At 47.4% G+C, this 17,219-nt stretch overlaps 1 protein-coding gene across 1 annotated transcript in view; it reads right to left on the bottom strand.

Annotated features, from left to right (window-relative positions):
• Positions 1-947: 947 nt before the first annotated feature.
• gpr158a (G protein-coupled receptor 158a) overlaps positions 948-17,219 on the bottom strand; it is a 51,515-nt gene continuing 35,243 nt past the window's right edge. The window contains exons 6-11 of the mRNA XM_060044828.1: positions 12,939-13,048; positions 10,121-10,359; positions 8,997-9,135; positions 7,467-7,572; positions 6,913-7,059; positions 948-6,096 (exon numbers count right to left, since the gene is read on the bottom strand). Of these exons, the coding sequence (XP_059900811.1) occupies positions 4,186-6,096; positions 6,913-7,059; positions 7,467-7,572; positions 8,997-9,135; positions 10,121-10,359; positions 12,939-13,048 (2,652 nt within the window). The 3' untranslated portion in view covers positions 948-4,185. The remainder of the gene's footprint in view (positions 6,097-6,912; positions 7,060-7,466; positions 7,573-8,996; positions 9,136-10,120; positions 10,360-12,938; positions 13,049-17,219) is intronic.

Genomic DNA, 17,219 nt, shown 5'->3' with positions numbered 1-17,219 from the left:
AGCTAATTTCTCACATGGGTTTCATTTCTCGGTTTCCTTCCCTGACATGTTTCTATTTTGGTTCTCTGCATTGGCCTTTATCGATCTCCTGATCGTCTCCAAAATTGCTCTTCAAAATAGTAATTAATGCTAACATGTGTTGTTTACATAATAGTTCCCTGACTACTATGCTTACAGGCCCGAGCACTGAGCAGTGGCCTAATTAAAGTCCCCATACATTGTCTACGGTGCATTGCAATATATGTTCTTCCTTAAAAAATGAACTCATCATTTGGTATTTGTGGGGTTACTTTGTTATGTGGGTTAAATAATCAAAGCCATTCAAGGTAATAAGCATTAGGCCCTCAAAGTCATGCGTTTGCTTAGCTAATAGCCACTAGCTTCAGGAATTATTAAAAAAATATTAGGTTTTATGTGTCTTTTTTGCTGCATCAGGGCTAGCTAGCATTGATACCATCTTTTGTCTTGTTTTCTGCGTGGCTGCCAATGATTTCTGTCCAGGAGCACAACAAGCCGTAAAAAGCATTTCAGGATTGGAGCCAAGGCGCACGTCCTAAAGTGGTTATGAATCAGGGAGCTTTTAGGAGGCGCCCATTTTCCCCATCTGAGAGTCTGCAGCGAGACAACAGTAACTCGACCGACCTGAAACAACGCCAGGCAACCCACCCAACACAGAGCGGGGGGGGGGGGGGGGGGGGGGGGGGTGCACATGCTTTGTTCTGGCACTTTCCGTTTCTTTCCCATGATGCACTGCTTTACCACAGATCACACCATACTGTTACTGACATGTCAGTTTAACTAAAGCTTTAAATGTTTAAGTTAACACCCAGCAAGTGCTGCATGGGGAGATAATACTTTGGTTTTAACAAAATATGATCACATATTCATTCAGTGGGTTCACATGTGTAATTGTTTGAATGTTTTGGAATATCAAATCAAATAACTGGTTTGGTCCATTTCATATAAATATTTATTGCAGTGGAGGTATGTTTTATGTACATGCTAACACAATATAACACAATATATAAATCTAACAAATATTCATATATGTTAGTTAGTTGCTCTGTTATTAAGCAGTAGGTTTAACAAGCACGCAATACAGTGGGTTAGGTACAGTATCACACACTATACAACTTGTAACAGTCCATAAAAGATTCGGTCTGTGTATTTTTTTTCGTATTTCTTTTTTTCTCTTTTAAACTTTTTCTGTCTTTGTTCAGTCAAGGGCAGTGAAACATCAGTCCTACTAATTTCTTCAAATCATGCAGAAGCCACAAGAGCAACAACTTAACAGCATTAAGTAGTATTGTAGTAACGTTAGTGGTACCTGTTAGTAATAGAAGTAGCAGTAATAGTAGTACAATTAGTGGTACTAGTTATATTGGTCGTAGTACTTGATGTAATTTGACTCCAGAGTTGTCAGGTTTTAGATTGATTATTGAAATACAAAGTTGGTCACTCAGCATGAAAAATCAGACAGTAAACGACTGGTTTGGAGAATGAGCAACGGGCACAGAATTGTTGCTGTACAGTCGGAAAAACAGTAATAACTGTTTTTTTACATGTTTTCGCTTATGACTCGAGCAAAGTACGATGAGGTACAGAGAGACAGACAAAGACGCGTATCGCTGTGTACACACTATTCAACAGGGAGACAGCCGCACACCGAGAGACTGGGTGAAAGGCTTTAGAACCAGGGGTCATTTATTTAAGTAAACCATTGACTCATAATTGTATTGGTAAAAGTAAGATCCATTTTTCTGAAGTTTAGTAGATATATATCATGGATTGTTTGTATTCATCTATCTGGCCCTTTGTGGCCTAATCAGGAAAAAAATTATGGAGGAAAATAATTCTGTTTTCTTCATGTATGTATAAATCTATATTATGTAATTGCCTTGGTAGGCCCTTGGTAGGTTATTATCTTAACTGAGCACTAAATAGGTAAACATTGATGTGATTTGGTTCAAAACATTATGAGATATGTTTATGGTCCTTTATTGATCCAACATTAAGGCCAGAACTAAGAAGAGCCAATTCCTGAGTCGATGGGGGGGTCATGTTAAGAGTGGAGGAGGGGGAGTGGCTGCGTTGTCTTAATATTGGACGCTAGGGGACCCTCCGCCGTCACAATGCATGTGACCGGTCTGGAGCATATATATCATCCAGGCAGGGAGCTGCGCTGCCGCGGACCCCCGTCCCCCAGGGGCTCATACTCCAGGAGCCGAGACAAATGTGGCAGTCTTAAGGGCCACTGCTGCCAAGTATGAAATATTTCCCAGCATCCTCGCTGGGTCAATAGGACAAATAACTCAGCTGCAGCGGCCATTACTCGCAACCTCTAAATCATGTTTAGCGTCGCCATGGCGGATATATTGACCTGTGTATGTATGTTACTTTCTTCCTTTTTGTACTATTTTTATGTGCTTATTTATTATTTGGTTAAGCCCAAATTGAAGACTACAAAACGTTTGGATGGGGTTTGTTTGTCTCAAAGATTTAAATGAAATATATCGGAATGTTATATTGATGTATGTGATTGTGTTGTTGCTTTTGAGCTTCGGCTGGGGGTAAACGTTTGTAGTATGGTTGGGTAAACATTAGGGTTAAGTTGAAAGCTACACGATTAAGATTCTAGTCGGGTGAAGATCGGGGACTAGGCTTAGTGCTAGTTGTTACACAACTCATATTATTCAAATATTAGTGTACCGACAAACTCCACAAATAGTTCGGAAACTAGATATTTTGGTTAACTAGAACCCCTCTGCTGGATTAGAACATGGCTCTTACAGCTACCATGCATGACATCTTGAGTACGGGAACAGCAAACAGCGAAGACTGCACCTAGTGCAGCCTAACACACGTTACCAGAGATTGACAACATCTTAATGTAGAGTACACAGAAAGACATGTACACGCATTTCATACACACACACAACCCCCCCCCCCCCACACACACACTCACACACAGACACTCTACGTTGGATTCATGTACAAAAGTGACGTAGGTGACTCTTTTTACTGAGCGTGTACTGCGACGGATTGCCATTACAGTGCACTGTCCCCATGTAAGAAATATATTCGCCCACCCGGACCAAACAAGTCTTTAGTGATATGGGAACAAGAAGCAAAGGATGATTTTACAGGCATGAGGAAGTGAAAGTGATTAGAATTGGTTAGAATACACATGTGAACGCATTCGTCAAAGCATGGAGTACTAAGTCTGAGCTGAGCAAGCAGTAGGACTTCTCTGGCTGCCGGGCTCTGCATGCTGTGTATATACCCTCTACTAGCCCGGACTACTGTACAAACAGACCGATTACAAGACCTTTCTAGTTAGGTAGGCACATACAGAAGTACATCTCTGCAGACTTGGAAGCATTAGTTGAGAAATACAGTTAAATTAGGTTGAACTCAAAAGACAAAACCATTTCCCACGTCGATTTTCACAACGGGTAATGTCATGCTAAGGATGCAACAGAGAGCAATCAGGATGATCTAACTGCTAGGTGATGCTATCCCCCGCCTACACTCAATACCGTTTAGCAGGTGTTGCTAAAGTGCTAGAGGCCGCTTCCTCTACAAAACAGTGCGCACTGCTGGATAAACCATCGACTCCCCGACCAGAGTCCATCTGAGCGGACACAACGCTCTTTCCTCTTTACCTCTTTTCTTTGGCGCTTTGGAGTTTCCCTCCCCCCACCCCAACCCGCATATTAGCAGTATTTTGCTGTCGTTTCTGGTTATACATGGAAAAAAAATCCACTTTCCTTTCATTGTTTTCGTGTCATGTTCCAAACCAAGCTTGGATGGTCTTGGAAATGTAAAAAAAGAAAGAAACGGTTGACAATATAGAAATGTTTTTGGGCATTGACTGTCAAATAAAAATTTGATGGATGGAAAGTTGCATAAGTATAGACTACGAACCACCTCCATCGATACTATAAACTGGAATGCTTATTGTTATATTTTTCTTTTATATTGACCCTTTTTTCTCTCAAAATAGACAACAACTTCAATCCAAAACCACAGAAAGGAAGGCAACTTGTGGAGTTTCATAATCTTTTTCTTCCAAGTCATCCTACTAATTGTAAAAATTAATATTTTGGGATTCAGAAGTAAAAAAAAAAAAAGTAAACAGACACACAAGAACTACATGTTCAATCGTCCATTTCGGTTTGAAGGTCACGCTGTGCCGTCCTCAAAGTCCCAAGGACAAACATCTGCCTTCTTTGGGCTGCCTGACACCTTCCCTCTGGACTTCGGGCTGGTCTTCCTCGCTGTTGGATCGCTCAAGTCTTTCTGACCGGCCGCCTCATCAAAGTCCCATGGGCAGACTTCAGCCGGTTTCACCGTTGCCGCGCCAATGTTGACGCTTCTCAGTTTCTCCACTGCTTGTGATTGCTGCACCTCCGCTTCCCATGGACAAACCTCAACCACCTTCGGCTTGCTCGCGTGTTTCTCCAAAGAGGATTTGCCTTTTTCCTTGGCTTTCGTTCGGATTCTCTCGTCGTCTGGGTATTTCGACCTCTCCCTCGCCCTGTCTGTCTCTGCCGTTCTTGAAGACGCCGCTGGGAGCTTCTTACTTAAAGGGGATTCCGTAACCATGGGAGCCGTTGGCGACCTCGCCGGCCTCTCGGTATTCACAGACTCGGAGGGATCGGCGTCAGATTCCCAGGGACACACGTCTGCTCTTGCCGTCGAATCCCAGGGACAAACATCAGCTCTTGCTATCGAGGTCTGCAGAGAGCTGGCTGTTTTGGAGGGGTCCAAATGGCCACTTTTACCCTTGCCCCCATCGGCTTGCGTCGTGGACTTCCTCTGTTTTGATGTGTCCTGCGGGTGCGCCGAATCGTCTGGGACTTGAGCTTCCTCAGCGTCCCAGGGGCAAACATCCACCCGAGAGGTTTGAGGTTGAGGGCTCGGGGCAGGCTGTCCAGGCTTTCTAGTCTGACCAGAGGGTTTTGATTCTTCCGAATGGCCAACCTCACCTCCAACCCCTTCTTCCCATGGACATACATCGGCTCGTTCCACAGTATTTCTGGGGATTTCTTTAGAGTTCCTGGGGTTGGACGGGGACAGGTCCGAAGCCTTCTGCTGCTTCTGCTGCTGCTGGGGCTTCACCGCTTTGGTTCCTGCGCCATGGTGCGTTGTGGTCTCCTTCGGCGCAATGGACACGTGCTTCTGCACCTTGTTCTCAGACGGGGTTGGGAGGTCCTCCACCTCCCAGGGACACACCTCGGACAGGTCGTAGAGCTCCTTGCTCTTGGTCGGGTCGGAGCAGATGGACGGCTGGCTGCCGCTTACCTGCTGCTTCATGATGCCGCCTTTGGCCGTCGTCTGCTTGTACTCCACCGATTGGCTGTTGATCATCTTGGGCTGACACTCGTCCTCCGGGTCGAGGGCCGACGTCTTTGTGTCTTTGCTCTTTGGCTGGCTCCTCTTGCTGCTGTCCTCCACACTCTTCCCCGCCAAGCCCATCGTCTTTTCCTTGGCACTCGCGATGACACTTAGTGACTTCTGCAGCATGGACGTCCTCGGGTGGAGTGGCTTCTTGTCCGCCGTTAGGTTATGCGCACTGGCCGACTTGCACACCAAAGGAACCGACTCGGTGGATTCACTGGCGGCGTCCACTTTCTCGTCAGAATTCTTCCGGACCAGCTTCTTGCCCATGAGGGTGTCCAGGAGCGAGCCTTCGGCCTCGGAGACCTCCATCTTGTCCATGGCGGAGCCGTTGGAGTCCTCGCCGGGGTCCCGGACGTGGTCATAGCTGCTGTGGGACTTCTTCAGGGAGAAGACCTTGTTCTTCAGGGGCTCCTCCTTGACTTGGGTGGTCTTGCCCGGCTGGAGAGCCGGGTCGAAGGGGTTCTTCCTCAGCTGGCAGATGCTGTTGCGGTTGCTGCCATGCTCCCCCGACTCCTTGTCGTCGCGGCTGCACTGCCGGTGCACCGACTCGGGGATCTCGGTGATGCGCCGCATCAGGGAGCGGCCCAGACCCTTCTTGGAGCTCCGCTTCTTCTGCAGGTGAGGGTTGTTGGCCAGCATCTTCTTCCGCTTGTAGATCTCCAACTGGGAGTACAGCTTCTTCAGCTCCTCCTTGATATTTTTTTGGGGGGGTGGGGGAGAAATAGCAGGGGATGGGATAGAGGATAGTAAGCAGAAACAGTGTGGTCATTGATCAATTGAGGATAGATGAATCTTCTTTGAGATGTTTGAGATGCATGTTTATAAACAATACACATTAATACAAAAAAAGCCCACATTGATTGCACAGAGACATGCAGCATGTGTATGACTGCAAGAGTGACTCGATGATGCGGCATGGGCGGTATATCGAAAGCCAAGGACAGACAAGACGGTTCTGGAACAGCGTCAAAATAAGGAAACGTGAGTGTGGGTTAACGTTCACATTAGGTCTGAAACAGCCTCATAGCTCTGCTACTTCATTTATCCTCTTTTTAGCGTCCCTCGCCCGCTCATAAGATTGTGCAGTTTATGGACTCATCTAATCAGTCCTTCAGGTAAACAAAGTGAAAGAAGCCTCGGGCATAACCTCGGCAAAACTTTCTGAGGGTAGAGAGAGACTTGTTCAGCGCTGAACAGACAAACAGACACGTCCGCTCACGTTGGTACGCTTTTCCCAATGCCTGTCGCAAGACCTTACGCCCCCACCACCACCACCACCACCACCTCCACCACCACCACCACCACAGCCAATAATAGCACTGAGATGGACCGGTTCGTCCGGCGTCTGCAATCGAAAAAAGTGCATTGTGGGCCTCACAGCCGTGAAGTGAGGTTATCACCAAAGGGTTATACATCGGAAAGGGTAGTCGACAAGACATGGGTAAAGGATCAGGGGGTACGAGGGGGGGTCAGGAATGATGGGGGTGAGGGGTTGGGGATGCTTACCCGTATGTCCTCGGGGTCCAGGCTGTGCTCGCTCCAGGCCGACGTGATGCTGCTGTTGAGGTAGGACCCGGAGCGACCCATGTCCATCTCGTCCTCGTAGGCCTCAGAGGCGATGTCGTCTCTCAGGTGGCTCACGGTGAACAGGAACTGAGAGGAGGAGACATGATGGATGAGAGGCTGAAGGGTTTCTGGGTTCACACCGTAAAGTCTGCGGTCTACATGTAGGCATCCTAGAGCCAGCTACCCCCTCACACTCCCTGAATGGAATGGATCTAAAATAAATCTCTGTTAGTTGCTTTGGATAAAAGTGTCTACTAAATTACCAAATAGTCAATAGCAGGACAACTTTCTGAACGTGGGACCTGTCTGGTTATTCAATGAAGTAAATAGAATATCTAAAACATATATCTTATACAGTATTTTCAGAGCAAAAAAGTTGAGTTGTCTGTGCGAAGGTGTGCCCACATTTGATGAAGTGAGGCTGGCCTTAGAAGAGCAGGTGAGTGAAGGGGGAGCTGTTACTCTGCGTGGGGGTGCTGGTGGAGGAGGAGTACCTTGGGGACAAGCAGCAGGCCTAGCGTGACCGTGACGGTGAGGTGGGTGTGGGTGAAGAACAGCAGCAGCATCCAGTCTGGATGGAGCTCTGAAGCCAGTGTGAACCTGGAGGGGAGAGAGACATAGGGGTAGAGTGGAGAGAGAGAGTAGAGAGAGAGAGAGAGAGAGAGAGACATAAGGAGAGAGTGGAGAAACAGCGAGAGAGACACACAGGGGCGAGTGGACAGAAAGGCATTAGGCAGGAGAGGGAGCGGGAGAGAAGGGAAAAGAGGGGGAGAGCAAGAGAGAGAAAGAGAAGGAGATATGAATCAAGAGAGATAGAGAGAGACGGAAAATACATTAAAACACAATTTTGAAACACAAGAATCTAAATCCACCTGGAACAGGATGTGGGTCACATGGGATCGGTGTCACAGCCTCCTGCAGCGCAACCTTTCACTACGCAATGATCCATTAAGAAACCAATTCACAGAGTACCTACCACACTACGAACCTCATAACTCAATATCATGAATCAACTCTGTTTAAGAACCATAGTAACAGCTATGCCTCTGTCTCCCTGTTGCAAACACAGAACCAAACATTTATGAATAAATTACTGATTACTGATTAATGAACTTTTTAAAATGAGTGGAAAATAAATGCAAGCACTTTTTGTGACTCCCATTAGCCCAGCCTTCTAGATCGGTTAGCACGAGAACACATATCAGCTTTCGTTTGCTTCGGTCTTGTCTGGAGCATTCCCGGAGACCGAGTGAGACAGAGCTAGGGGAAGCTGAGAGGAGGAGACACACTGCATTTATTTTGAGCTTAAGTAGATCTGTGTGCTCCTGTCTCGGCCAGCACATTGGATTCCGCCGCTGTTGATTGGCTGTACCTCCCTGCCAGACGGTTTAATGTTCCACGCCAGCAGATCTCTCTCCGACAGCCACACTGCACCGCTATTGGTCCACAGCAACGCATGTTGTCAGCAATGTTTTATCCACATTTCCCGTATGGGATTAATAAAGTACATATAGTCGTATTTTACAATAAAGTCTGAGGACTTTCATTAGGGACCCTGGACTGTATGTATTGTGCTGCAATTGTCCTTTATTAATCTATTGATTCATTTATCAATTGATCAATATGTCTTTAAATGTCACAATAAAGGGCAAATGCCTATCAAAAGTAACCATAGACCAAAGGGATGTTTAAATTTGACAAGCAGTGTAGGATTTTTGTTTTAAATCTTAACTGAATTAGATCTGAACTTAATTGATCAGAAAAAAAAATTATATTAGGATTTATCAAGCAGTAAGCTTGCTTGCTGCTTGACATGCTACAAGCTAGACATTATTTATTTGGTATATTACTTGATGATTAAGTCGAATTATCAAAATGTGTATAAATATATTTATATACAATCTATATTTGTCATCTTATCTCTACAATAGAGGACTGAAATAACCTGCGATGCCTCTGCCCCCTGCTAGCCGTCTGAGTGTTGCTGGGAGCTCCGTTCCCAGGGGGAGGAGCTTGGGGCCTACCTGACGATGTAGAAGATGGCCGACAGGACGAGCTCGTTGTGGACCGCGCAGGCCATGTAGCGCGGCTCGTGGAACGCCGACGGGACGGTGCGCACGGCAAAACACAGGTACACCGACCACAGCAGGAACAGGAACTCAGCTGGGGACACACACATACAGGCGCTTATAGTTATGTGTGTTTTAATCAAATGCATGTTTTCTTTGTACATTTTTATCAACACATTTATATTCACATTTCATTTTTGATCACATAAATTTGAGATATATATATTTATGTTGTTACCTTATGTGAGGGCTGTTCGATTATGGAAAAAATCCTAACCACGATTATTTTGGTCAATATTGAAATCATGATTATTCAAACGATTATTTTTGAGTTTGAAAACATGATGTATTTTTTCAGTATGTCTCTCACAAAATCCCTTTGTAACTGAGAGCTTAAAAATTTCGCCTCAAATAAATACACAAAATGTTCAAAAAGAAAAGGTTCAAACCAAAAATAATGTACAGATATGTATCCAACTGTTCTTTCTTTCTATAAAACAATAAAACAAAATAAAAAAATTGATTACATTAGTTTTGTGATCATTTTACGCTAAAATCTAAATCAAGATCGAAAATTCGAATGAAATTCGATAAAATGTAATCGCCCAGCCCTACCTTATGTTGCCTCAATGTAACCTGCACATTGTGTTGCAAAATAAGAGTCCAGTCTTGATTCTAAAGCCTGCGCACAGAGCGCGGATTTCAGTTCATATTTGTAGCACGACCCGTAAAAATAATAGAATCCTAAGGATTTACTTGAGCGAAGCGCGAAGTAAATATGTTGTATGTTTCTGCTCGCTTCATATAGAACCGTCATGCGGCCTCGAAAATTCTAAATAAATGAAAAAATAATATTTAAATTTACATTAGCAGACGCTTCTATCCAAACGGTTCATGCACACAATCACACACGGACGGCGGAGTCCACCATGCAAGGGCGATACCCAGCTCATCAGGAGCAGTGAGCGTCCTGCTCACTGACGCCTGGACACCGGGGATCGAACTAGCGACCTTCCGGTTACCAGCCAACCCGCTGTACCTCCTGAGCCGCCGTCTCACATTAAAAGCAGGGGACCCACCGACGGCCATCATGTAGTCCCAGCGGTCCATCAGGCACATGCTGAACTGCAGCCGGTCGGGGGTGTAGCCCACGTGGATGAGGGCCCCCCGGGGGTCCGGGTGCTGGCACACGGCGGAGGTCCAGGCCACCAGGAACCAGCAGACCACCAGCATGATGATGCCCAGCAGACGCAGCACCCGCCAGCTGGTCATGTACGGGACGCGCTGCGCCGTGCGCGACAGGAACACCTTCAGGACCCTGCGGGCGGAGGCGGAGGGGGATGTGGGGGGAGGAGAAGGTGAAGGAAACGGGGATTGAGTGAGAGACAGTAAGTTCGGACCTCTGTCCAGTTGTTTTCTGGGACTGCAGTATAACAGCTTGAACAGCTTGACCATGAGTATACAATTTACTTAATCCAGTTAATCAACTGAATATGGTGGCGTGACATTTTGTTGCTTCTATCGGGTGATTTACACATCATAAACGTACCCATAAACCTTGGACTCCTACCGGTGAAACTACTAATTAAGCTGAGTAGCTCTTTTAATGACATGCACAGAAGTGGATTTCAGACCCTGGGTAGCCTCCATGTAAATCGAACAGCAAATCGTTCAAAACGACTCCCAGAAAGCCCCTTTCCTACGACGACACCGGCTGTTATTGGATCAGAGCAGAACAAGGCTTTGAGCGACGACCTCGGCGCAGCCAAACGGGGGGGGGGGGGGGGGGGGGTCAGCACCTCGTTAAGCCCGCCGCCTCCACACCTGCTGGTGTGAGCCCCTCCTCTGTGTTCCTGCCCAACGAGCGGCCCGTTATCTAATGGAATCGTCGACCGTGCACGTGAACTGTGCACGTGAACCTGGGCTGGGCCGCCCCGCCCTCTCGTTAACCAGGGACGTCGTCTGGTGGGACGGGACCACCTGGCTGAGGGTCGGTCAGCCAACTGTCCGCCAGATAAGCTGGTTGTTTGGCTCACAGCCAAAACGCCCTGGGTTCGGCCATATACTGTGTATATATATATTGTAGTTAATAATACATCATCAATGAATCACCTCTAGTGTGCAGTTGTCGCCATGTATGTTGGAAGGTTTGCACACGTGTTGCTATTATTGTACATTGGATGATTAAGTGGGACCTAGTAAAGGTTAATGGACTTCTGTCGGATCGAAGCACATCCCTCCAACTTGAATCACGATCCACTGTCCTGTTCTACCAACCGGAATATCGCCCGTACCCCCGCAAAACAAACAAGGCTGTCAATTCACGTTAAAATCTCTCTCCTGGCCCCTGGGGCCTGGCTCGCTCGGTCTGTCTGTCTGTCTGTCTCTTTGTCTCTCTGTCTCTCTGTCTCTCTGTCTCTCTGTCTCTCTCTCTCTCTCTCTCTCTCTCTCTCTCTCTTTCTCTGTCTCTCTCTCTCTCTCTGTCTCTCTCAGTTAATCTTGTTTGGATTGACTGCCCATTGCATCTCATTGGTATGCTAGCATTGAGTATACGATTTTGTCCGGGCAGCACACTTACAAAGGTTTCAAAGGCTCTCCAACCAGCCTCCACAGTCCCACTGGGAGAATGTATAAGGTGCATTGTCATTTTGCCTGATCATTTATGTTAAAACGTATCTTTAACCTGACCTGGCAGTTTATGGAAACATGTTACGCTCACATAGTGTGAGCAGGTGTTCATTCATCGAGGAGAACCCCACAAGTGAGCCTTTGATAATCCTAGCAGTGGTGCTGCACCATCTTGTTGCTTCCATGAGGCTCCGTCCAGCTGTGCATCGCCAGGCCATGAATCTAAAGTACCTGGATATGTACCGCACTGCACCCTGTGAGTGTATTACCGGTACAGCTTGAGTGTTTGTGTCGGTGTGTATTACCGGTACTGCTTGAGGGTGTGTGTGTGTGTGTGTACTACCGGTACTGCTTGAGGGTGTGTGTGTGTGTGTGTACTACCGGTACTGCTTGAGGGTGTGTGTGTGTGTGTGTATTACCGGTACTGCTTGAGGGTGTGTGTGTGTGTGTGTATTACCGGTACTGCTTGAGGGTGTGTGTGTGTGTGTGTATTACCGGTACTGCTTGAGGGTGTGTGTGTGTGTGTGTATTACCGGTACTGCTTGAGGGTGTGTGTGTGTGTGTGTATTACCGGTACTGCTTGAGGGTGTGTGTGTGTGTGTGTACTACCGGTACTGCTTGAGGGTGTGTGTGTGTGTATATTACCGGTACAGCTTGAGGGTGTGTGTGTGTGTGTGAGGGTGTATTACCGGTACAGCTTCAGGGTGAGGGTGTGTGTGTGAGGGTGTGTGTGTTAGGGTGTATTACCGGTACAGCTTCAGGGTGAGGGTGTGTGTGTGAGGGTGTGTGTGTTAGGGTGTATTACCGGTACAGCTTCAGGGTGAGGGTGTGTGTGTGAGGGTGTGTGTGTTAGGGTGTATTACCGGTACAGCTTCAGGGTGAGGGTGTGTGTGTGAGGGTGTGTGTGTTAGGGTGTATTACCGGTACAGCTTCAGGGTGAGGGTGTGTGTGTGAGGGTGTGTGTGTTAGGGTGTATTACCGGTACAGCTTCAGGGTGAGGGTGTGTGTGTGAGGGTGTGTGTGTTAGGGTGTATTACCGGTACAGCTTCAGGGTGAGGGTGTGTGTGTGAGGGTGTGTGTGTTAGGGTGTATTACCGGTACAGCTTCAGGGTGAGGGTGTGTGTGTGAGGGTGTGTGTGTTAGGGTGTATTACCGGTACAGCTTCAGGGTGAGGGTGTGTGTGTGAGGGTGTGTGTGTTAGGGTGTATTACCGGTACAGCTTCAGGGTGAGGGTGTGTGTGTGAGGGTGTGTGTGTTAGGGTGTATTACCGGTACAGCTTCAGGGTGAGGGTGCCGTAAACGGTGGAGAAGCCCAGAAGTCGAACCCATCTGAGGAGGATGCAGCGGAACACGCTGGGCTGGAAGTACAGGATGAGGACCTGGAACACAGAAACACACATTCGCTCACACCTCTGGAACACAGAGACACACACTCGCTCAAACCTCTGGAACACAGAGACACACACAGTCAAACCTCTGGAACACAGAAACACACACGCTCAAACCTCTGGAACACAGAGACACACACGCTCACACCTCTGGAACACAGAGACACACACAGTCAAACCTCTGGAACACAGAGACACACACGCTCACACCTCTGGAACACAGAGACACACACAGTCAAACCTCTGGAACACAGAGACACACACAGTCAAACCTCTGGAACACAGAGACACACACAGTCAAACCTCTGGAACACAGAGACACACACAGTCAAACCTCTGGAACACAGAGACACACACAGTCAAACCTCTGGAACACAGAGACACACACAGTCAAACCTCTGGAACACAGAGACACACACAGTCAAACCTCTGGAACACAGAGACACACACAGTCAAACCTCTGGAACACAGAGACACACACAGTCAAACCTCTGGAACACAGAGACACACACAGTCAAACCTCTGGAACACAGAGACACACACAGTCAAACCTCTGGAACACAGAGACACACACGCTCACACCTCTGGAACACAGAAACACACACGCTCACACCTCTGGAACACAGAGACACACACGCGGTCATACCTCCATACTCTACACGGTGAACCGAGTCAAAGGAAGTGGCTGCATCCGTCCTCATTGGACCGCTTTCAAAACAACACCGAACTGGTTCATTCTAGTTCATGTGTACGATGGACGTCATCTATTTGTATTCATCGATGGCACTTTTTAATGACCAATTAGTCAGCCAGCCTTTAGCTGAGCTAATTGGCCAATTCGACGAAAAGCGTTGACCTCGAAATCCCTTCAAGGTCATAGCGTGTGGTTCTTCATTTCCTTTCATTCCAGCCTCTTTCTTCCTTTATACCACTCAAAGATTCTGCCATTTTAAAGCGATCCATAATTCTGTGTGCTAAACACAAAAAACACAGAACAACACGCGACACGACGCGCACAACACAACGCAGTGTGTTGGAAACGCACAAAGCGAGGTGGCGCTCCGCTGTGACACGTCCCCCGCAACCACGGCGCATCTGGCGTCCGAACACGTGAGATATCTCCCTGGTACAGCCGGGCGTGCAAGAGAACACACATAGACACACACACACACACACACACACACACAGGCAAACACGCTTCGGGTGTTTTTCATTAACTGGCACGCCTCCAGGGGAGATGAATGTCTCCGGCCCAGAATGCACCTGAAGATTCCTCCACATCATGCAGAGTAATTAACGCTGTGACTGTTCCCCGCGTCACGGCAACGCTGGTACAGGCTGCGTGTCATCAGGTGGGGGAGGCGCATTGGACACGAACAACATTTTAATTCCCTGCTGGCGTTCCAACACGGCACCCTTTATGAGACGGAGGATGTGTTTCTGTGTTTCTCGTACTCTAACTGCAAGAGAGAACGATTTTAAAAATAAACAAAACACCCAGAGAGAGTTGACCCAAAGGGGAGGGCAGAAAGCCATGGGTTTTTTGCCACTAAGAAACAAATCACTGAAATGGTGCCCAACCGAACACACGCAGAAACACAAACGCACAAAGACACACACAGACACACACACGCACACAAAGCAAACACTGACTGTCTTCCAAAAAACATAAAAGGCGGCAAAAACCCATCTGAGCAGCATAATTATCTTTTGGTTGCAGATGTGCAGCGATTTTCCCTGTGGGATTGTTAATGTTAATCCGATTAGCCGAAGCATTAATTCGTTCCCTTAGGCGGTACTACTGAAGCGGGTTGCGTGGATGTTTTTTGCACGCTGGGTTGCAGTCAGTTGGGGCACGCCAAGAGCCCGGTGGGACAAGCCAAGGCCCAGTGGGAGGAGCAGGGGCCTGTGGGAGGGGCCAGGACCCAAGGGAGGAGCCATGGTCTTGCTTCAACTTTGTAAACAATGGTTTACAGTAAAGTCACTTCTGTTGAGCATCTGGTCGGCTGGCACGCACTGTAATCCTCTGAATTAGCACTAAGTCGTTGATTTGAGTGGGAGAGGTGTGAGGTACAGTTAGAAATGTATTTTAATTTGAATGTCTTTTAATTTATCTACACAAAGGCATGTTTACAAAATAATCACAATTCTATTATGCACTTAACCAGAATAGACTTAACCGAGGAGAAACCTTTTCTAGCCTTCCGAGTGAGCCTAGTTTTACTATTTACATAACATTTTCCACGGTGGTATTCACCGACTTAACCTGTGCAGAGTGAAAGTAAAACAGCCTTCATAACAACAATATCCCTGTGTATATGTTATCTACTTGTCCTGTAACTCCCAGACCACACTGGGGGACCGAGGACTCGATAAAGAGCGAACCGGCGCCAAGCAACTTGCTGACGCACGTTCAGGTTCCCGAGGGACCGACCGCACACGGATGAACAGAAAAAAAGAAAAGAGTAAAATCACAAGGGGACAGCAGGGTTCAAGACACACTTTTAGAAAAATAGAGGAACGGCATCTGGATCTCTGTCACGCGCCGGGTGGGCCTGGCGGCTTGGTTGGGATGTTCTGGGCTGCGTTTTAATCTGTTAAAACTGTAGCGTGTTCCACTCCCAGCTGAAAGGTTCTGGGTTCGAACCCCCAGTGTCCATTAGCTCCCTGGAGGCATCCTTGAGCAAAATGCCCCCTAACCCTTACCTCAAAAACAGATGGCTCACGCGTCACATCAAATTAATGCGTGGGGATATTCTAACGATATATTTTAGAGGTTTTGAAACGATGACGTCAGCGCCATGAGAAGCATCCGGACTGACGCGGGGAAAACTGCTGGTGCGTCATGACGACTCACGCCACTCACACCCTGCGTCCCTTTTGATTACCCATCATGCTTCTCACCATCACCTCCAGTTTCGTTCACCACCAGCTGGCTCCACGCACCACCCCCGTTCAGCGGCTCCCCGAGCCGCTGAATGAATCTGAGAGAGGCCCAAACCAATAGTGACAGAGCAAGAGCGATTGTGGGTAGGATTTCACCGCAGCCAAGTCCTGTCTTAAATGGCTCCGGTGATGATACCGAAGACCTACACAGAATGAGAAGGAGGTCTGCCCCGAAACAGCGCGTCAGGCGGCCTGTCAACAGCTCTCTCTGGCGACATGTCAACACACACACACACACACACACACACACGACGCGTCTGCGCACACAACTGCGAGACGCACGTACAGGTCACATTGTGTTAGGGGAGCTTGTGATAATTAGCTACCGTCGGCGAGGCGAAAACGTCACGTGCACAACCAAATTACACGCCAGCAAACATGGCCGGTGGAGAGGGTTTTAATTAGAGCACGACCGGCACAGAACAGGCAACCCGCTTGTAATTGACTTTGTAAAGTGGAGGTAATAAACATGTAAATCTGTGTGTTTGAGTGTGTGTGTGTGTGTGTGTGTGCGTGTGTGCGTGCGTGCGCGTGCGTGTGTGTGTGTGTGTGTGTGTGTGTGTGTGTGATAGGGTGGCACGATCAATCAATAAAGAGGATGAATGCCTCTGGGATAGATTAGCCAGGCGGAAGCCCTCTTCCTGTCAAGGTCAGAGATGCTCGGAAATCGATTAGTCAGGCCTGAAGACTCGTAGCTTCCACCCAAACGAAGACCTCACTATACCTGATGTACTTAAGTTAAACTTATCAACTACCCACTAATAGATTTCATCAGATTACATCTTACATTCAATTATTCATGATGATGATGTGATGAAGCACATGCTTTTATCTAAAGCGATGTAGTGCATTGAGATACATGTTATTAAGGAACATGTAAGGGTTAGGGGGCATCACAGGCAGAGTGTGTTCATTTGGGCTAAGGTAGGCTGACCAAACGTCCTCTTTTCCCCGGACATGTCCACTTTTTACGTCCCGTCCAGGGCGTCCGGGGGGGTTTTATTAATTGATGATAATGTCCGGTTTTCGGACATTATCTCGTCGCATATTTGTTTTTGCCTCGTCGCATATTTGTGTTTCTGGGTCTTTCACATAACCTACTAGTTATTACCATTGTATATGTCTATGGTTATTACGGCCTTCCAAGTTCTGGAAATGGTATCTCCCTTACGTTCCACCTTCTTGCGCGAGCTGACTGTAGAGAGTCTGTCATTGG

This window comes from Gadus macrocephalus, chromosome 23 (assembly GCF_031168955.1).
Source record: "Gadus macrocephalus chromosome 23, ASM3116895v1".
In the NCBI taxonomy this organism is placed as follows: Eukaryota; Metazoa; Chordata; class Actinopteri; order Gadiformes; family Gadidae; genus Gadus; species Gadus macrocephalus.
This window is presented reverse-complemented; position numbering and strand designations above follow the sequence as displayed.